Raw genomic sequence first — 21734 nt, forward strand, 5'->3', positions numbered from 1 at the left:
CTCTCACGCGCCCACTCACGCACGCGGGGCTATACAATTAATTGATCATGCATGGGAGCGCGCACGCACACACTCATGAGGGCACAGTCGCGATTTCATTTTACATTGACACACATTAAAATTACACTCACATTCAACGTTAGACCCGACATGTATGGAAATCAGAGAAGGACTAATAACTTCTACAGCCTCATAATGTCGGCAACAGTGAAACATTCTCCCCCTCTGGTGTCTAGTATGAGAACTGCGTCATTCACGGCTCAAAACTCACCTATTGTTCACACTGGCTTTTTGACCGTGACTCCCCATAATAAACTATGTATATCACAAATATTCCTTTTTGTCTTCAACATATTTCACCATTTAATGTTTTGTTGTGCAGAGTGGGTCGTTAAATGTTTAGGCCTAAATATGGTTTATGATGAAAGACTGTTATTTTCAGATCTTTCTAAATTCAACTGTGTATATGATGGATTTTGAACGTATTTCTACAGAAATGCAAATCGTCTATAAATGTCAAATCCAAACTACCCGCTAGTCATCTCCACCTCTGTATTCTTCTCATGGTCGGACGCACAGACAGATGTGCAGTTGACACCAATCACCACAGGGCATCGGTTACACTACAACCAACCGAAGGCAAGAGAAGGCGTTTTCTGGAACTGGCAGGGCCAATAGGAAAAATTGAAATTGGTTTCAGCTCAATTGGTTGGGGCGGTAAGAAGGGTCCCGGAAGGGATGACGTAATTTTCTCTTAGAGGATGATGTCATTGTAATGCACAGAGAGAGCATTCAAATAGGCAATAATCTTTTCTTTGGAGAAGAGACAGAAAGCTATTGCATCATCGAGACACTTAGTAGAATGAATGAGTCAATAGTCTGAGTAAGTCTGTGGGTCCCCACTTCAGATAAGTACAGATGTGATGTCAAGAACAATAATTGTCAGACAGAAAAGTGTGTCCATTGCATAGCTTATCATATAAAACACGCACACGCACACCCCTCTCTCTCCCTCTCTCCTTCCAGGTCACACTAAAGTCAGGGTCAGACCAGAGGTGGCAGCAGTCTGACCTCATAGAGAGCCAAACAGATCCTCAGTCCCTGTCTCCCATGATGCCCTTTCTATTCTTTCCTTAAGATACATTCGTAATCCACCACTCTTTGGCCAAAGACCTTATTGAAAAGACACTTGATCTGCCCATTATCAACATTTAAATCCCTCGTCCAACTCATGCCAAATCACAAATACTGTGATTATTCCAAAGACTTGCTCTCTGAGATTCCACAGTGTGCAGATAGTGACAATAGATAGGACACATATGACATAATACGTTTCAGCAACTCTCTGTCCTATACCTTGCTGTTGCAGGGAGAGGACTGGCTGACACTGATGCCTCCCCTCAGAAGACACCAGACCAGATGAGAAGTTCACTCACACACTGGGAATTGGAAAATGTATGTGCTTTTTAAACTACCTTTATCTGAATAAGGACTATTAGTGAAAGCTCAGCAAAATGTCTGACAGAAAGCCCATCTGCAGGATTAAAGTGAAGAACTGGACATAATTAAATTGTATTGATCTGTAGGCATATTGGTTTGGTAAACAGCCCAAAGGTATGGGTCTTTTTCTACAAAGCTCTCAATAGGAGAGTGAGGCTAATGACAGAAAGAACTCTGTGTCCATATCTTTCCACATTAGTGCTGTTTCTGCACTGACTCAATGTCTTCCTCTGCAGGAAAATATGGATACTGCACCATGGCCTAATTACAAATAAAATAAAATAAAAAAACATGCGCCAAATACAACAGGTGTAGACTTTACAGTGAAATGCTTACTTACAAGCCCTTAACCAACTATGCAGTTTTAAGAAAATACAAAAAAAAAAAGGAAACGATAAGAATAACAAATAATTGAAGAGCACCAGTAAATAACAGTAGCGAGGCTATATACAGGGGGTACACAGAGTCAATGTGCGGGGCACCGGTGTCGAGATAATTGAGGTAATATGAACATGTAGGTAGAGTTATTAAAGTGACTATGCATAGATAATAACAGAGAGTAGCAGTGGAGTAAAAGGGGGAGGGGGGGGGCAATGCAAATAGTCTGGGTAGCCATTTGATTAGATGTTCAGGAGTCTTATGGCTTGGGAGTAGAACTGTTTAGAAGCCTCTTGGACCTAGTACCGGCGCTCTTGTACCACTTGTCGTGCGGTAACAGAGAGAACAGTCTATGACTAGGGTGGCTGGAGTCTTTGACAATTTTTAGTTGCCTTCCTCTGACATCGCCTGGTATAGAGGTCCTGGATGGCAGGAAGCTTGGCCTCGGTAATGTACTGGGCTGTACGCACTACCTTCTGTAGTGCCTTGCGGTCGGAGGCCGAGCAGTTGCCATACCAGGCAGTGATGCAAACTCTCAGGATGCTCTCGATAGTGTAGCTGTAAAACCTTTTGAAGATCTGAAGACCCTGCCAAATCTTTTCAGTCTCCTGAGGGGGAATAGGTTTTGTCATGCCCTCTTCACAGCTGTCTTGGTGTGCTTGGACCATGTTACTTTGTTGGTGATGTGGACGCCAAGGAACTTGAAGCTCTCAACCTGCTCGACTACAGCCCCGTCGATGAGAATGGGGGCATGCTCGGTCCTCCTTTTCCTGTAGTCCACAATCATCTCCTTTGTCTTGATCACGTTGACGGACAGGTTGTTGTCCTGGCACCACACGGTCAGGTCTCTGACCTCCTCCCTATAGGCTGTCTCATCGTTGCAAATTGGAGTGGGTCTAGGGTTTCTGGGATAATGGTGTTGATTTGAGCCATGACCAGCCTTTTAAAGCATTTCATGGCTACAGACGTGAGTGCTACGGGTGGGTAGTCATTTAGGCAGGTTACCTTAGTGTTCTTGGGCACATGGACTATGGTGGTCTTCTTGAAACATGTTAGTATTACAGACTCAGACAGGGAGAGGTTGAAAATGTGACAGAGTCTCTGATCTGGAGATGATGGTGAAGACGTGTCAGCAGCATCAGCACTATATCTAATACTAGGATCATTCCATAATGGTATCATTTCCTATTATTATCTGGTGATTCATTCAGGTTCCAGTGGGGTTCATTGGGGGTTCCAAAGGTCACAGGCAGAGAGACAGTCAGTTGTTCTATCCAGAGAACTAACACATGAGAACAGAGGCTGTGCTGTGCCTCAGGCTATGGACATTGGACACATAAGAACAAGGTAACACAGGTCACTTCCATAACCAACTCATGAAGTAACCACCCTCCCAAACGCCAAGATGGAGGCGAGGAGCTGTAAATATCAAAGCTGAAAGATGATTCCTTTATAGATAAAAAAGGAAAAACGGTTACATAAATCTGTGTGAGGGACACTCAGTTTGATCAGTGTCTACCATCATCTGCTGTGTTGCTCTGGTACTGCATGTTGTCCAACCATATACAGTGGGGAGAACAAGTATTTGATACACTGCCGATTTTGCAGGTTTTCCTACTTACAAAGCATTTAGAGGTCTGTAATTTTTATCATAGGTACACTTCAACTGTGAGAGACGGAATCTAAAAAAAATCCAGAACATCACATTGTATGATTTTTAAGTAATTAATTTGCATGACATAAGTATTTGATACGTCAGAAAAGCAGAACTTAATATTTGGTACAGAAACCTTTGTTTGCAATTACAGAGATCATACGTTTCCTGTAGTTCTTGACCAGGTTTGCACACACTGCAGCAGGGATTTTGGCCCACTTCTCCATACAGACCTTCTCCAGATCCGTCAGGTTTCGGGGCTGTCGTTGGGCAATACGGACTTTCAGCTCCCTCCAAAGATTTTCTATTGGGTTCAGGTCTGGAGACTGGCTAGGCCACTCCAGGACCTTGAGATGCTTCTTACAGAGCCACTCCTTAGTTGCCCTGGCTGTGCGTTTCGGGTCATTGTCATGCTGGAAGACCCAGCCACAACCCATCTTCAATGCTCTTACTGAGGGAAGGAGGTTGTTGGCCAAGATCTCGCGATACATGGCCCCATCAATCCTCCCCTCAATACGGTGCAGTCGTCCTGTCCCCTTTGCAGAAAAGCATCCCCAAAGAATGATGTTTCCACCTCCATGCTTCACGGTTGGGATGGTGTTCTTGTGGTTGTACTCATCCTTCTTCCTCCAAACACAGCGAGTGGAGTTTAGACCAAAAAGCTCTATTTTTGTCTCATCAGACTACATGACCTTCTCCCATTCCTCCTCTGGATCATCCAGATGGTCATTGGCAAACTTCAGACCGGCCTGGACATGCGCTGGCTTGAGCAGGGGGACCTTGCGTGCGCTGCAGGATTTTAAACCATGACTGCGTAGTGTGTTACTAATGGTTTTCTTTGAGACTGTAGTCCCAGCTCTCTTCAGGTCATTGACCAGGTCCTGCCGTGTAGTTCTGGGCTGATCCCTCACCTTCCTCATGATCATTGATGCCCCACGAGGTGAGATCTTGCATGGAGCCCCAGACCGAGGGTGATTGACCGTCATCTTGAACTTCTTCCATTTTCTAATAATTGCGCCAACAGTTGTTGCCTTCTCACCAAGCTGCTTGCCTATTGTCCCTGATGTCCTTACACAGCTCTCTGGTCTTGGCCATTGTGGAGAGGTTGGAGTCTGTTTGATTGAGTGTGTGGACAGGTGTCTTTTATACAGGTAACAGGAGTTCAAACAGGTGCAGATAATACAAGTAATGAGTGGAGAACAGGAGGGCTTCTTAAAGAAAAACTAACAGGTCTGTGAGAGCCGGAATTCTTACTGGTTGGTAGGTGATTAAATACTTATGTCATGCAATAAAATGCAAATGAATTACTTAAAAATCATACAATGTGATTGGATTTTTGTTTTAGATCCCGTCTCTCACAGTTGAAGTGTACTTATGATAAAAATGACAGACCTCTACATGCTTTGTAAGTAGGAAAACCTGCAAAATCGGCAGTGTATCAAATACTTGTTCTCCCCACTGTAGATGTTCAAAATGGTCACATATAGAACTTATGTTGCTCATAACTTAAGATTACATCCAGCTGTCTCTCCTTTATGTTGTCACATACTTGTCTCACCTACTACCAGACTGAGAATAAAAAAAAAAAAACATTTTGAAGAAAAAGGACATTGCTAAACACACAGATATGTCCATCCCTGAGCAGTGATATCACCAGCAGCGGAGTGATTGACAGCTAACAGCTGTATCACCACCCAGAAAGAAGGGGCAGTGAGGTCATCATTGAGGTCACCAGGGGTCAGGGAAATGGAATGCAGGGTAGGAATGCACTGTGTGCCAGGGGACCCATTCCATGGGAGACAACAACAATGAGCACATACTCCCCAGGGAACCATACCACTGGACAACAGCAGAGGAAAAGAGAGAGCACAGTACAGAAACACCGAAGGGATTCATTACTACATCAGAATGTTTAAAATACATTTCAAATAAGAAGGGTGATGACAGAGGGGTCAAGGCTGGAATAACAACAATGTACAGAAGCATGCAAGATCCCAGTGACCAATAGACAAATGAGTCATTGGCACGAGAGGTCAAAGGTCAACTAGAGGAGTATGAAGGCAGAAGGGATTGGGAATTAAATATTCAAACAATGTACCTCATCTGGGAAAGGGTCAGGGGTCACAAATCAGAAATTTGACATTTGGGGGGGGGGGGGGGGGGGGAGTGGAAATAGTAAGCTAGGTATACAACACAGACAGACAACATAAGGGCAGAATATCTATAGACAGTCATTTCACAGGCATGACAGAGAATTTAAAAATGAAGAAGGCTAGGTCCATTGAGTTGAATAATTTATTGAGATCAAATGTAAACCACAGAGATAGGTAAACACCAGGACTGTGCCAGGGGACGGTACGATGTGCTTGACTGACTGGGGTTGTGCGCTTGTGCTATATGATGTCATCTGCTGTACCCATCTGGATATGCGTGTCAGTGAAAGAGATGTGTTCCTGCGAGAGCATGTGTGTATCTAGGGTTGCACAGCTACCACTATTTTACCAAAGTTACTGGAATCCTCCGTAATTTTGGTAAATAACAGGTGATCTATGGTAACTTTGGTGATTTATACTTGAACTAAAGAAATGTTATTCATATATAGTATAACATTTTGTATATCTGTGACCATGATGTCCATGAGTTTCTAGTGGATAGACTATATGGTTCAAGAGAAAAATAGCCAAAATAATTTTGGAAAAGCATCTAATCAACAATTGCATTGTTTTCAATTCCCTCCACAAACTATTGTATTTTTTCACAACTGCCACCAGTTTGACCTCAAAATATTTACAACAAAGACATATTGACATAGTAAAATAAAAAAGTGTGTAAAAGAAACAAAGGATATTTTATTCTGAAACCCTGATATTAAACACCAATGACATTCACTACGTTGATGGTTTATATTTAGGATGTTTTACAGCTTTGTCATCTGATTTAGTTATTGTATATATTTGACATCTGATAAGGCCACACAGAGGGCCAGAGATAATTCATGAGTATGTTTACATGCACACTAATAATTCGATATTAACCTGATTATGGCAGTAGGCCAAGTATGAAAATAGTCATGTGAACACCTTACTCTGCTTATCTTGAATCGGCGTACGGTCAAAATCTAAGTAAGCATACGCTGATTAAAACATCTGGTTTTCTAGGAAATCTTTGAAATGATTGCATTCTAGCTGTGTATTTGCTTTGCAGGCAGCACAGGTAGCGCAAGACTCCCTCTTATGCGTGAATTTGGAAAAACAAAGTATGCATATTAGAAATTGTTTTCACATACAAACTTTATATGTCCCAACTCAGAATCAAAAAGGTTTGGCCACCGTGGTCAATTTTCTTTTTTAGATTGCTGATTTTCTGAATTTATCTGAAGTCCCATCAGTAGCCTGATTTCAGACGTAAACAGGATTATTAGAGAAATCGTTCTTCTTGCAAAGCATGTAAATGTTTTAAACAAAATCAAATTATGGTGCGCATGTAACCACGCTCACAAACACCTGTGATAATCTGAAGTACCAAAAAAAAAACACTGGATGTCATCTGATAAAATTCCATATATTCCTTGAAAGTTACAAAAATTATGGTAGTTTACTGGTAAACTTAGAAAGTTTCCAGTAATATACCCTTCCATTGCAACCCTATATGTATCAGGGTGCTGCATTAGGTGTGTATGGGCAGGTTCTGTGGTGGTTCTGCAGGCAGGTTATTCTGGGCCTCTTGGACTTCTTGTTCAACAGGAGCTTTAGCACCTGAATGAGAGCGCCAGAGAGAACATTCCATTACTGAAAGAACCCTTCAGATGAAACAAAAGCAAAAATGTCCCCAACTCACTCCATCCCCGCCCTTTTTATCTCGTCTATCCCGTTCACCTTGATCTTCCAGTTTCTGCATCTCTTGGTGGAACTGTAGTTCTCCGTTAGGACCCGTAGGAGGCTGCCCCTCCACTGCCTGTTTCTCCTTCCTCTGAGACATCTCTAGTACTGCCTGACAGAATTAGACAAACATTTCATCATACGGCTACTCATAGTTTCATATTTCATTGAAGATATAATCGTTATAGTGACAGTATGGCTTATTCTACAGTATTTGGCTGTTCATAGTATGGCTATCCACCTGTTGGTACTCTCGTCTCTGGGCCTCCAGGGCCTTGCCCCTCTCCTTCAGCAGATCCTGCTCCTGACGAAGAGACTCCGCCCTCCTACCCAGCTCCTCTTCCTTAGTCCGCAGCTCCGCCTCAAACCGCTGGAGCTCAGCCTCTGTGAACACCGGCTTGGTGTCATCTAAAGTCTGGAGGGATGGGGAAGACGAGTCTGACATGACTCAACACACAAACTAGAAAACGACCCAACCAACCTCCCTCACTCACATCCCATTCTTTAGGGTTGTTGAACTCTTTCTTGTCTGTTGATTTAAGGAACTCTTCCAGGCTGACGAGTCGATCTTGATTGATGTCCACCTGTCAAAACAGAAAACATCTGAAAAAAGTAATAGATAACAGACCGAGAGTGAACGGATGAGAGGTGAACCGACAGAGTGTGAACCGACAGAGTGAACGGATGAGAGGTGAACCGACAGAGAGTGAACGGATGAGAGGTGAACCGACAGAGAGTGAACCGACAGAGTGAACGGATGAGAGGTGAACCGACAGAGAGCGAACGGATGAGAGGTGAACCGACAGAGAGCGAACGGATGAGAGGTGAACTGACAGAGAGTGAACGGATGAGAGGTGAACTGACAGAGAGTGAACCGACAGAGTGAACGGATGAGAGGTGAACCGACAGAGAGCGAACGGATGAGAGGTGAACTGACAGAGAGTGAACGGATGAGAGGTGAACTGACAGAGAGTGAACGGATGAGAGGTGAACCGACAGAGAGTGAACCGACAGAGTGAACGGATGAGAGATGAACCGACAGAGTGAACGGATGAGAGGTGAACCGACAGAGAGTGAACCAACAGAGTGAACGGATGAGAGGTGAACCGACAGAGTGAACGGATGAGAGGTGAACTGACAGAGAGTGAACGGATGAGAGGTGAACCAACAGAGAGTGAAAGGATGAGAGGTGAACTGACAGAGAGTGAACTGACAGAGTGAACTGACAGAGAGTGAACCGACAGAGTGAACGGATGAGAGGTGAACTGACAGAGAGTGAACTGACAGAGAGTGAACTGACAGAGAGTGAACTGACAGAGAGTGAACTGACAGAGAGTGAACGGATGAGAGGTGAACTGACAGAGAGTGAACTGACAGAGAGTGAACTGACAGAGAGTGAACTGACAGAGAGTGAACTGACAGAGAGTGAACGGATGAGAGGTGAACCAACAGAGAGTGAAAGGATGAGAGGTGAACAGAGAGAGTGAAAGGATGAGAGGTGAACAGAGAGAGGAGAGAGGGATAAAGACACAGAAACAAGGAAAAACAGGAATGGAGGGTTAAAACAGAGAAGGACAGAAATCCAAACAATACTAACGTTCTTCATGACATGCTCCCTCATCCTCAGCCTCTCTTCCTCCATCTCCATCATATCATCCTCCTCATTCTTTGGGTCGTAGACCTTCTCCAGCTGGTGGTAGAGGGCAGGAGAGAGCTGTTACTATACCGCACGGACACACACACACACACACACACACACACACGTGAGGGGAATGTGCGTTACCTCTTTGGCAAAGAGGGCCTCTAGTTCCTGCTCATCTAAAACACCATCTCCATTCGCATCTACAGGGAGGAAAATAAACATTATTTGAACACATACAAAATGTCATTATCATGTAATAGTAGAGTGCAGCTTAACCTGTTAGGGCTAGGGGGCAGTATTTACACGGCCGGATAAAAAACGTACCCGATTTAATCTGGTTATTACTACTGCCCAGAAACTAGAATATGCATATAATTATTGGCTTTGGATAGAAAACACCCTAAAGTTTCTAAAACTGTTTGAATGGTGTCTGTGAGTATAACAGAACTCATATGGCAGGCAAAAACCTGAGAAGATTCCTTACAGGAAGTGGCCTGTCTGACAAGTTCTTGTTCTTCTTGACTCTCTTTATTGAAAACTGAGGATCTTTGCTGTAACGTGACACTTCCTACGGCTCCCATAGGCACTCAGAACCCGGGAAAAAGCTGAATGATGTAATTCCAGCCCCTGGCTGAAAAACATTAGCGCCTTTGGTAAGTGGTCTATCAGAGGACAATCAGACTGAGGCGCGTGCACGAGGCGACCCCATGTTTTTATTTTCGCTCTCTTTGAACGTAAACACGCTTTCCCGGTCGGAATATTTCGCTTTTTTTACGAGAAAAATGGCATAAAAATTGATTTTAAACAGCGGTTGACATGCTTCGAAGTACGGTCATGGAATATTTAGAATTTTTTTGTCACGAAACGCGTCGTGCGCGTCACCCTTCTTTACACTTCGGATAGTGTCTTGAACGCACGAACAAAACAGAGGATATTTGAACATAACTATTTTGAACCAAACCAACATTTGTTATTGAAGTAGAAGTCCTGGGAGTGCATTCTGACGAAGAACAGCAAAGGTAATAACATTTTTCTTATAGTAAATCTGACTTTGGTGAGGGCTAAACTTGGTGGGTGTCTAAATTGCTAGCCCTGTGATGCCGGGCTATCTACTTAGAATATTGCAAAATGTGCTTTCACCGAAAAGCTATTTTAAAATCGGACATAGCGAGTGCATAGAGGAGTTCTGTATCTATAATTATTAAAATAATTGTTATGTTTTTTGTGAACGTTTATTGTGAGTAATTTAGTCAATTCACCGGAAGTTTGCTAGTTCTGAACGTCACATGCTAATGTAAAAAGCTGGTTTTTGATATAAATATGAACTTGATTGAACAAAACATGCATGTATTGTATAACATAATGTCCTAGGTGTGTCATCTGATGAAGATCATCAAAGGTTAGTGCTGCATTTAGCTGTGGTTTGGGTTTATGTGACATTATATGCTAGCTTGAAAAATGGGTGTCTGATTATTTCTGGCTGGGTACTCTGCTGACATAATCTAATGTTTTGCTTTCGTTGTAAAGCCTTTTTGAAATCGGACAGTGTGGTTAGATTAACGAGAGTCTTGTCTTTAAAATGGTGTAAAATAGTCATATGTTTGAGAAATTGAAGTAATAGCATTTCTAAGGTATTTGAATAACGCGCCACAGGATTCCACTGGCTGTTACGTAGGTGGGACGATTTCGTCCCACCTTCCCTAGAGAGGTTAACTGACCATGCAGTTTGAAGAAGGTCTTTGGGTTAAACTCTGTTGGGTCCAGTCCATCAGTCTCCTCCCATACCTCACGCAGTTGAGCTACACTGCCCTGATGGAGAGATAGAAAAGAAAGGGAGAGAGAAAAGAGAGAAATTCCATTCTACTGGTCTTGCATACAAAAAGCATTCCCTCGATCTTACTCGCTCTCTCTGTCTGTCTCTCTCACCGGAGCGTTGACCTTGGGGTGCTTGCGGTGTTTATCCTTCAGCTCCTGCATCCTCTTCTCCTCCTTCTCTCTCTTCTCCTGGTCTAGACCCTTGAGGTACTCCCGTCTCTCGTGCTCCTTCAGCATCTCATAGCGTTTGAACTCATCGTGTCTCTCTGCATCGTAGTTCTCTAGGTCTTTAGTGGCCTAGCAGGGAGGCAGAGGACAAGGATGAGGGAGATACTGATGTACATTGGCCTAGCAGGGAGACAGAGGACAAGGATGAGGGAGATACTGATGTACATTGGCCTAGCAGGGAGACAGGGGACAAGGATGAGGGGATACTGATGTACATTGGCCTAGCAGGGAGACAAGAGGACAAGGATGAGGGGGATACTGATGTACATTGGCCTAGCAGGGAGACAGAGGACAAGGATGAGGGAGATACTGATGTACATTGGCCTAGCAGGGAGACAGAGGACAAGGATGAGGGGGATACTGATGTACATTGGCCTAGCAGGGAGACAGAGGACAAGGATGAGGGGGATACTGATGTACATTGGCCTAGCAGGGAGACAAGAGGACAAGGATTAGGGAGATACTGATGTACATTGGCCTAGCAGGGAGACAGAGGACGAGGATGAGGGGGATACTGATGTACATTGGCCTAGCAGGGAGACAGAGGACAAGGATGAGGGAGATACTGATGTACATTGACCTAGCAGGGAGACAGAGGACAAGGATGAGGGAGATACTGATGTACATTGGCCTAGCAGGGAGACAAGAGGACAAGGGGGATACTGATGTACAGTACCAATCAACATTTTGGACACACCTACTCCTTAATTTTTTTCTACAATGCACAATAATAGTGAAGACAAACTATGAAATAACACATATGGAATCATGTAGTAACCACAAAGTGATAAACAAATCAAAATGTATTTGAGATGTTTCAAAGTAGCCACCCTTTGCTCTGATGACAGCTTTGCACACTCTTGTAATTCTCTCAACCAGCTTCATGAGGTAATCACCTGGAATGCATTTCAATTAACTGGTGTGCCTTGTTAAAAGTTAATTTGTGGAATTTCTTTCCTTCTTAATGCATTTGATCAAAGAGAAAACAACAGTCCGTTATTACCTTAAGATCAGTCAATCCGGAACATTTCAAGAACTTTGAACGTTTCTTCAAGTGCAGTCTGAAAAACCATCAAGTACTATGATGAAACTGGCTCTCATGAGGATCGCCACAGGAAAGAAAGACCCAGAGTTACCTCTGCTGCAGAGGATAAATTCATTGGCGTTAACTGCACCTCAGATTGCAGCCCAAATAAATGCTTCACAGAGTTCAAGTAACAGACACATCAACTGTTCAGAGGAGACTGCGTGAACTAGGCCTAAATGGTTGAATTGCTGCAAAGAAACCACTACCAAAGGACACCAAAAAGAAGAGACTTGCTTGGGCCAAGAAACATGAACAATGGACATTAGACCGGTGGAAATCTGTCCTTTGGTCTGATGAGTCCAAATTTGAGATATTTGGTTCCAACCGCCGTGTCTTTGTGAGACGCAGAGTAGGTGAACAGATGATCTCTGCATGTGTGGTTCCCACCGTGAAGCATGGAGGTGGTGTGATGGTGCATTGCTGGTGACACTAGAATTCAAGGCACACTTAACCAGCATGGCTACCACAGCATTCTGCAGCGATACGCCCTCCCATTTGGTCTGCGCTTAGTGGGACTATTATTTGTTTTTCAACAGGACAATTACCCAACACACCTCCAGGCTGTGTAAGGGCTATTTGACAAAGAAGGAGAGTGATGGAGTGCTGCGTCAGATGAACTGGCCTCCACAATCACCCAACCTCAACCCAATTGAGATGGTTTGGGATGAGTTGGACCACAGAGTGAAGGGAAAGCAGCCAACAAATGTTCAGCATATGTGGGAACTCCTTCAAGACTGTTGGAAAACCATTCCTCCTGAAGCTGGTTGAGAGAATGCCAAGAGTGTGCAATGCTGTCATCAAGGAAAGGGGTGGCTACTTTGAAGAATCTAAAATCAAAAAATAAAATTGATTTGTTTACTACATGATTCCATATGTGCTATTTCATAGTTTTGATGTCTTCACTATTATTCTAAAATTTAGAAAATAGTAAAAAATAAAGAAAAACCCTTGAATGAGTAAGTGTGTCCAAACGTTTGACTGGTACTGTACATTGGCCTAGCAGGGAGACAAAGGACAAGGAGGATACGGATGTACATTGGCCTAGCAGGGAGACAGAGGACAAGGATGAGGGGGATACTGATGTACATTGGCCTAGCAGGGAGGCAGAGGATAAGGATGAGGGGGATACTGATGTACATTGGCCTAGCAGGGAGGCAGAGGATAAGGATGAGGGGGATACTGATGTACATTGGCCTAGCAGGGAGACAGAGGACAAGGATGAGGGGATAATGAAGTACATCAACTCCAGTGTTATGATACAAGTAGATAAGAATCAGGGCCCATATTCATAATGCATTCCAGAGTAGGAATGCTGATCTAGGATTAGCACCCAATATAATCGCATTAATTATGATAAAAGATGGCGTCAACAGACAGACATGGCAGCCCTGCTTCTAGCGCCTAAGCAACTTTGCAGTATTTCGTTTTTTTGGGTGTTATTTCTTACATTATTAGCCCACAACGTTTTTTGTGTCATTACATACAGCCGGAAATAACTTTTGGAAATCAGAGCGGCGGTAACTCACCAGCATTACGACCAGGAATACGACTTTCCCGAATACTTAGGAGGCTTGCACACCCTCCACCGCTTCCAAGTATATTACTCGCTAATGTTCAGTCTCTGGACAATAAAGTAGATGAGCTCAGGGCAAGGACCCCCCTCCAGAGAGTCATCAGGGACTGTAACATACTCTGTTTCACGGAATCATGGCTCTCTCGGGATATACTGTCCCCGTCCATACAGCCAGCTAGGTTCTCAGTACATTGCGCAGACAGAAATAAAGAACTCCCAGGGAAGAAGGGCGGTGGTGTATGTTTCATGATTAACTACTCATGGTGTGATTGTGATAACATACAGGAACTCAAGTCCTTTTGTTCACCCGATTTAGAATACCTCAAATTCAAATGCCGACCGTATTACCTCCCAAGAGAATTCTCTCCGGTTCTAGTCACAGCCGTGTATATTCCCCCTCAAGCCAATACCACAACAGCCCTCAAGGAACTACACTGGACTTTATGCAAACTGGAAACCACATATCCTGAGACCGCATTTATTACAGCTGGGGATTTTAACAAAGCAAATTTGAGGAAAACGCTACCGAAGTTCGATCAAGACATTGATTGTAGTACTCGCTCTGATAAAACACTAGACCACTGCAACTCTTTCGAAATGCCTACAAGGCCTTCCCCCACCCTCCCTTCGGCAAATGAGATCACGACTCCATTTTGCTCCTCCCTTCCTATAGGCAGAAACTCAAACAGGAAGTACCTGTGCTAAGGTCTAGTAATCGCTGGTCTGACGGTGACTGAGTTCATCAGGAAGTGTATAGAGGATGTTATTCCCACTGACTATTAAAACCTACCCAAACCAGAAACCGTGGATAGATGGCAGCAGTCGCACAAAACTGAAAGCGCGAACCACTGCATTTAACCATGGCAAGTTGACTGGGAATATAGTCGAATACAAACAGTGTAGTTATTCCTACCATAAGGCAATCAAACAGGCAAAACGTCAGTACAGAGACAAAGTGGAGTTGCAATTCAACGGCTCAGACACGAGACGTATGTGGCAGGGTTTACAGACAATCACAGATTACAAAGGGAAAACCAGCCACGTCGCGGATAGCGACGTCTTGCTCCCGGACGAACTAAACACCTTCTTCGCCCGCTTTAAGGATAACAGTACCACCAACACGACCTGCTTCAAAGGACTGTAGGCTCTCGTTCTCCGTGGCTGATGTGAGTAAGACATTTAAGCGTGGTAACCCTCACAAGAATGCCAGCCCAGACGTCATCCCTAGAAGCGTCCTCAGAGCATGTGCAGACCAGCTGTCTGGAATGTTTACAGACATATTCCACCTCTCACTATCCCAGTCTGCTGTCCCCACTTCCTTCAAGAGGTCCACCATTGTTCCTGTACCCAAGAAAGCAAAGGTAACTGTGAACTAAATGACTATCGCCCCGTAGCACTCACTTCTGTCATCATTAAGTGCTTTGAGAGGCTAGTTAAGGATCATATCACCGCTACCTTACACCCTAGACCCACATCAATTTGCTTACCACCTCAATAGATCCACAGACGATGCAATCGCCATCACACTGCACACTGCCCTATCCCATCTGGACAAGAGGAATACCTACGTAAGAATGCTGTTCATTGACTATAGCTCAGCTTTCAACACCATAGTACCCTCAAATTCCTCGGCGTACACATCACTAAATCTGAAATGGTCCGCAGGGCTCTTCAGAGCGTGGTGCGGTCTGCACAACGCATCACCAGGGGCACACTGCCTGCCCTCCAGGACACCTACAGCACCCGATGTCACAGGAAGGCTAAAAAGGACATCAACCACCCGAGCCACAGCCTGTTCACCCCGATATCATCCAGAAGGCGAGGTCAGTACAGGTGCATCAAAGCTGGGACTGAGAGACTGAAAAACAGCTTCTATCTCAAGGCCATCAGACTGTTAAATAGCCATCACTAGCCGGCTACCACCCGCTTACTCAACCCTGCACCTTAGAGGCTGCTGCCCTATATACATAGACATGGAATCACTGGCCACTTTAATAATGGAACACTAGTCACTTTAATAATGTTTACATACTGCTTTACTCATCTCATATGTACAGTATATACTGTATTCTCTTCTACTGTATTTTAGTCAATGCCACTCAGACATTGCTCGTCCTAATATTTATATATTTCTTCAATCCCTTCTTTTACTTTTAGATGTATGTGTATTGTTGTGAATTGTTAGATACTACTGCACTATTGGAGCTAGGAACACAAGCATTTCGCTAGACCCGCAATAACATCTGATAAATATGTGTGTGTGTGTACACAATAAATGTGTATGTGTACCAAGAAAATTGTATTTGAAAAGGCTAAACTGATCCTAGATCTGCACCTAGTCTTAGATGTTCTATGAATACAAATACAGGCCCTGGACTCTATGCTCACTGCATTACCGTTGAGATGAGCAGCTCAAGGTCTTTGGCCTCAAAGGTGTTCTGATTGTGTGGATCCAGGTGCTCAAACTGCTTCAACAGAGAGGCATGGTCCATCTGTAAACCTTGGGGATAAACAGAGGGGTTTTAACAAGTGACTGAGAAAACATATATAAGCTTGGTCTTCCAGGCCTTTAGAAACCCTCACTCTGTGTGTTGGTGCTGTCCAGTTTGGCTTTGAGCAGCATCCTGAGGCGAGACACCTCCTGTCTCTTCAGCTCATCCAGACGAGTTCTAACATGGTGCCCCACAAGGTCCAGCTCCTTGCTGAGACGACCATTCTGAAGAAGATGGACAGTCAGTCAGACACATATCAGATTCACCAAGGACATTTACTGTACATGTACCAGCAACTTGACCCAGTGACTTGGTGCTGCCACAATAAACAGAACATAGACAGAATACAGACAGAATGTATAGACAAAGAATTTATACATACTCGACATACAGTATGTTCATTATAGATTAGGGATGGGCATTTTAAATTATTTCAATATTCAAATAATATTCTTTTTTTTTCTTCGGATACCTGGATTGTCAAAATACATGTTTTAAAGAAAACAGTACCCTACGCGTTTCAGCAGAAGGGTAAGTGAGGTGCGAGAGAGGAGCAGGGGCCGGTGTGTGACAGTCTGTGTGTGGCACAGAGGGAGAGAGAAAAAGTAGACAAACCCGACTCGTGCTAGTTATAAAACCTATGGCAGCAACAAGTTATCTATCATACCATCTGGTAGTACCGGTCTTGACTGAACCAAATCGTTGTAAAGAAGCTAGCTGGCTACAGTAGCCAGCTAAGTTAGCCAGCTAGCTGGCTACAGTAGAAAGGCTAATTGAATCTATTTTTCTGCACTCCTCGTAATTGTCTACAACAACTCCATTCATATGAAACAACAGCCTACATGTTGGTTGATCATTGTAGCCTACTCCTTCTCATTTAGCCAATTTAATTCCATAATTGTTATTCTATTTTGCATTGATTAGAAATCTCCCACTTCCTTTGCTACACATTGAGCCTCTGACTAACGCCACTTTGACTGACCAACAATAACAACAAGCTACACGTGTGAAGTCTACCAGAGCATCTTCTTTATGGGCCGCACTCATAAAAACTGTCATAAAACTGTTGTGTTATTAAAATGTTTAATGTAATGGTCTATCCTTGTAGGCTATGTAGCAATGTCACATAGATACTTTTATGGCATTTTAGACCAAGCCTTTTCATTGTTAAAATAGACCATTAAGTAATTGAATACTAAAGTCTATTCAGATATTCAAATAACCGGTGCCAATCCCTACTATAGATGACTTGTGTAACATTATAGGTACTACACAAGGAGGTGAGGGGGTACTTAGTGAGTTAATACTTTGAAAAACGAATAAAAGGTCAGAAAGGTCAGAAAATATAAGACAAGGGGAGAAACAACAGAGAGAGTGAGAGAGAGAGACAGACCTTGATGTCCTCTGTGTTGGCAGTCTGGAGTTTCTCTCTGAAGTGGGGATCTGTCTCCAGCACCTCAATCACCTCTCTCAGATACCGGTCATAGTATAGGCCTGTGTCCTGCAACGGACAGGCAACCACACACACACACACACACACACACACACACACACCACACACACACACACATATGACATCACACAAGAATACACACACAGACAACACACACACACACACACACACAGAAAACAAAGGCGTACCACATTATCCTCCTGTTTGTCCTCCTGGGGAGGCTGTGCTTCCTGGGGGGTTGCATTGCGGTCGAGGGGCACTGACCAAACCTCCAGAGAGATGGATAGGAGCAGCAGCCAGCCAGGATCCAGGTTCATCCTGCTGCAAGAGAAGTATGAACATATAAGATCTGTCTATGTCAATTATATATTCAGACATTATTCAGCTATCTGTCATTTGGTACTGAACATCAACTGAATGATGTTTGACGGCTGACATCTGATAGACAGAAGCACATCACAGGAGGCGTATCCTGTTGCATGGACATTATATCGGAACTGGCAGACTGACCATCAGATACTGTGGGCTAGTGACGCAGTGTGGGCTAATGCGAAACCTCGCTGAATGAAAGGTCTACGCTCTGATTTCGCGTGACAATATACAGCTTTTCAGTAGAAAGTTCAACAACACGCAACAGCAAAGACACTACCGCCCTCTTGAACAACAGCAAGCTAGCTAGCTAACGTTAGCTAGCTACGGATGAGAGAGAGGCTTCCATCCATCGTGCATCCCCCATTCATATTAAATGGGCGAATCCCTCTAGAAAACGTCTGGCAATGCCAACAGGCCAAATGTAGTATTATGTATACTCGGTGTGACATGAGGGATTCTCGCTTACCGTTACTTGTTGATCGGTGGCTAATTCTTGCCCGTTGTATTAGCCAGCTAACGTCCTTTACCGAAAGCTTTCCGAAATGAAAAAAAAAATGTATTTGCGTCGCAGCCGAAAATGACGTCAAAAAGAAGCGACAGTGTGTGACCGATCGTATGGGTCCCGTCCGTTGTTATAACGCGTTCAACTACTATTCGGAACTAGGAAATTCGTAAATTTCCGAGTTTGCTAGTTTCGAGTTTCCTAGTTCCGACTATTACATGAACGCAGCATTATTATACCTCAGAGTCCCCATCCCGTCCGTTCTTAATAACTGTAGCTCAGTGGTCTCGTCAGAGAGGAAGAGGCGAAGCGAGAGGATAAACTGCGCCTTTGTACCTGCGTTCTTTTTTGATGCAATGTTTTGATGTAGGAATGTAAATTGTTGATCTGTATTTAGATTTTTTTTTAAATTACATTTAAAAAAGGATATACTGTGCCCAAAATATGTCCGCGTGAGATAAGCCCTTTTTTGTATGGAGGGCTATGAGAGGTTTTCGAAATCAAATCACTTGATCGAATAGAAGTTTCGTAATGTTTAGGCTGTTACAAATGTACTTATATAAGTGGATTCACGTGGCATTCAGGCAACTTTGAGAAAAACAAGGTAGTTGTGCCTGTTGGTCACACGCGTATCTTCCCTCTCATTGGCTAAAATGGTCTCACCTGATTTCTCCTGCCTTCCATCGTTGATGACATATGTTTCCGTTGTTGGGATGGTCAGTCTTGTCAATATAATAGATAATCTTTGGTCTCGTTCCAATACAAAAAAACGTACCTTTCCTTTACATCTTCCTTATCTTATGAAAAACACCCACATATGCGAAGTACAGTTATTGTTTTGAAGTTAAATAAGGTAATAAATAAATAAGTGAAATTGTATTTTATTTAGATTGTAAGGGTGTCTTATTTCTATAAGGGTGTTTGTCCATCACACACATCACATATAAAGAGAAAATAAATAAATTATCAAATTCCAACAGGTAAAAAGTATGTATTTATTTAATTAAAATAGATAGCTATGTATATTATTTAATCAATTACCTTGTCACTTCACATACAAACAGAAACAATGGTGAATTGAAATAAATTAACATGATGTAATTGCACATAATAAATAAATTGATAAATAATAGATTAAGGACATACTATCAACAACATAATGACAAAGAATCACAGTCATGAAATAGATAATAAATATGGCACAAGAAACACACAATGAATAAATAAACAATATTCAATTAAAATAATTTCAAAATATGATAATAAATTGTAGAGCATTTGAGGTCATAAAGAGTTTATATCAGTTTCACTGATGAGCTACATGCAGGACTTTGATTGACTCGCACTTTGCCTCACACAATTTAGTGTTTAGAAATCAATCTCTCTCATATCAGTAGGAGTGCCTGCTCTTTCATCCTCTATTTCTCCATCCTTCTCCATGGCATTGTCTTGGAGTCCACCTCTGAGCCGTTGTTTGAGGGCAGCTTCTATCAATTCACTGTAACACTGCAACACCATCTGTGATCAAAGAAGAAAGATAAACACAGATTAGGATTAAAACCAGTACCCTTCCAGTCACACTAACCATATCACAACCAATCTGTAACTCAAACACTTAGTTCTGTGGTCCTTTCTTTCCAGTCCCATTTTCACCTCTAAATCAGTCTTTCATTCAGCATTGCTATTGAATAGAGTTGAACTGCAGCTCCTGGCTGTAATACAAGCGATATGTTGAGATATTTTATGTAGAGATATTAGAGATACTGCTAGGCACTCACCAGGTCAGTCTGACACAGTTCTGCCAGTGTAGCACTCATATGACCCAGATGACCTGGACCCTTGTTGCCCAACCCCCGGAGGGCAGAGTTCAGCGCTGCCGCAGCAACCAGGGATGGAGGGGCTCCCAGGAAACGGTAGTCGCAGACACACATGGCAACCAGGGTGTCACTATGCCGACGCAGTGTGGAGAAGAACTCCTCTGTGTCTGTCTTTCCATCCTTCCTCTCCCCTACAGGGGGAAGGAAATGTGGAATGAAGTCCTGAGGGGTTACCGCAGCAACGTCCCATCGAAGAGTCGCAAGGATGACACGTTCCATCTCCTTATGATGAAAGGGCAATAACATCAATATACATGTGTTTATGTGTAAAAACATTTTCATTTAGTGTATATATAGCCCACTGAATACAATGCAAACAATAATACAGAGATGGTTTGCACTCACAAGGCCCACCATATTGTCACATACAGAGTTTTGAAAGTGTCTCTCCTCTATATCAAAATGGTGACCTACCCGTATGTTGGAGGGCAGGAAGCTGTACTCAGCTGCAGCACAAAGAGAGTCAGCAGAGATTGTGTCACACTCTGTTAGTTTGGAGGCGATGAGGATGCAGGCTGCAGCCAGGCAGTAGGGTGAGACAGGAAAAGACAGGGAGGCAGACAGGAAGCGGTCCAACATAGAGACAGACAGGGGAAACACTGTTTCGTCACAGCCACACTCACAGCATACCTAGTAGAGAGACCAACAGGAGAGAATCAATTAGTGCCTCATCACAGTATACCAAAGACATTAATGTGGGGGAAAAAAGAGATGAAAATGGAATCCAGAGAATGAAAGTTCATACTTCCATAGCCCACTTGGTGAGCTCCTCTCTGCGCTCCGGCTCTCTCTGGATGAGGGCGACGTAGAGGGCGGAGGGCAGATATCTCTCCTCCACCTGTAGCAGCCTCTGGATGATCCGCTGCCCAGACACACTGGGGTCCCAGGGGGCCCGGAGCTGTGACTGGCCCCTGGCCTGGCCCTGCTGGGCTTCCTGGCCTTGTTGGCCTCGGACTTCCTCCTCACACCACAGAGACACAGACACAGACATCCCTCAGCTCAGCCCACACACAACTACCTAGTTGGGTTTGTGTTCCTCTCGGTCCAGAAAGTGGGATACAACAAGTCAATGTTACTCTGTCAGTGTAAGGAGAGAAAATGTAGGACCAATATGTGTGCTGAAGATCTGCAAGTAATCCAACTCAATTGAACTCTCTTCTTGCCACTGCTATGTTGGATGTCCTTTTATTTCCTCGCTCCTCTGTATGTGTTTGTTCCTGTGTGGCGCTGGTGTGAATCTTAGCCCGAACCTCCTCTGGCTGGGTTTTATACCCCTCGGAGAA

At 43.6% G+C, this 21734-nt stretch overlaps 2 protein-coding genes across 3 annotated transcripts; both read right to left on the reverse strand.

The window, feature by feature from the left end:
• Positions 1-7079: 7079 nt before the first annotated feature.
• On the reverse strand, positions 7080-18708 carry nucb1 (nucleobindin 1). 2 transcript variants are annotated; one of them, XM_014193842.3, is made up of 13 exons: positions 18539-18708; positions 17889-18021; positions 17641-17748; positions 16339-16471; positions 16152-16255; positions 10979-11164; positions 10771-10861; positions 9194-9252; positions 9008-9100; positions 7905-7994; positions 7652-7825; positions 7408-7522; positions 7080-7287 (listed from the first exon to the last, which is right to left on the reverse strand). In XM_014193842.3, the coding sequence occupies exons 2-13, from the start codon at positions 18015-18017 to the stop codon at positions 7199-7201; spliced, it is 1371 nt and encodes a 456-aa protein (XP_014049317.1). In that variant the 5' UTR covers positions 18018-18021; positions 18539-18708; the 3' UTR covers positions 7080-7198. The 2 variants fall into 2 exon arrangements, with proteins under 2 accessions (XP_014049317.1, XP_014049318.1); XM_014193843.3 differs by having other exon boundaries at positions 17889-18018; positions 18539-18670.
• An 842-nt stretch (positions 18709-19550) lies between these two features.
• Positions 19551-21675, reverse strand: LOC106601568 (G1/S-specific cyclin-D2-like). Its single transcript, XM_014193878.3, has 4 exons — positions 21197-21675; positions 20866-21081; positions 20353-20673; positions 19551-20092 (listed from the first exon to the last, which is right to left on the reverse strand). Exons 1-4 carry the CDS (start codon positions 21440-21442, stop codon positions 19943-19945), a joined length of 933 nt encoding a protein of 310 aa, XP_014049353.1. The 5' UTR covers positions 21443-21675; the 3' UTR covers positions 19551-19942.
• Positions 21676-21734: the final 59 nt, after the last annotated feature.

This window comes from Salmo salar, chromosome 03 (genome assembly GCF_965601325.2).
Source record: "Salmo salar chromosome 03, fSalSal1, whole genome shotgun sequence".
Taxonomy (NCBI): Eukaryota; Metazoa; Chordata; class Actinopteri; order Salmoniformes; family Salmonidae; genus Salmo; species Salmo salar.

Coding starts and splice junctions, on each gene's coding strand:
- nucb1 (XM_014193842.3), bottom strand. CDS start 18,017: ATGAACCTGGATCCTGGCTGGCTGCTGCTCCTATCCATCTCTCTGGAG. Junction 11,165..16,151: donor TTGAGCTGCTCATCTCAACG/GTAATGCAGTGA, acceptor CCTCCCTGCTAG/GCCACTAAAGACCTAGAGAA. Junction 9,253..10,770: donor GACCTTCTTCAAACTGCATG/GTCAGTTAACCT, acceptor TCCTCCCTGTAG/ATGCGAATGGAGATGGTGTT.
- LOC106601568 (XM_014193878.3), bottom strand. CDS start 21,442: ATGTCTGTGTCTGTGTCTCTGTGGTGTGAGGAGGAAGTCCGAGGCCAA. Junction 20,674..20,865: donor TCCTGCCCTCCAACATACGG/GTAGGTCACCAT, acceptor TTTCATCATAAG/GAGATGGAACGTGTCATCCT. Junction 20,093..20,352: donor AACTGTGTCAGACTGACCTG/GTGAGTGCCTAG, acceptor CTTTGATCACAG/ATGGTGTTGCAGTGTTACAG.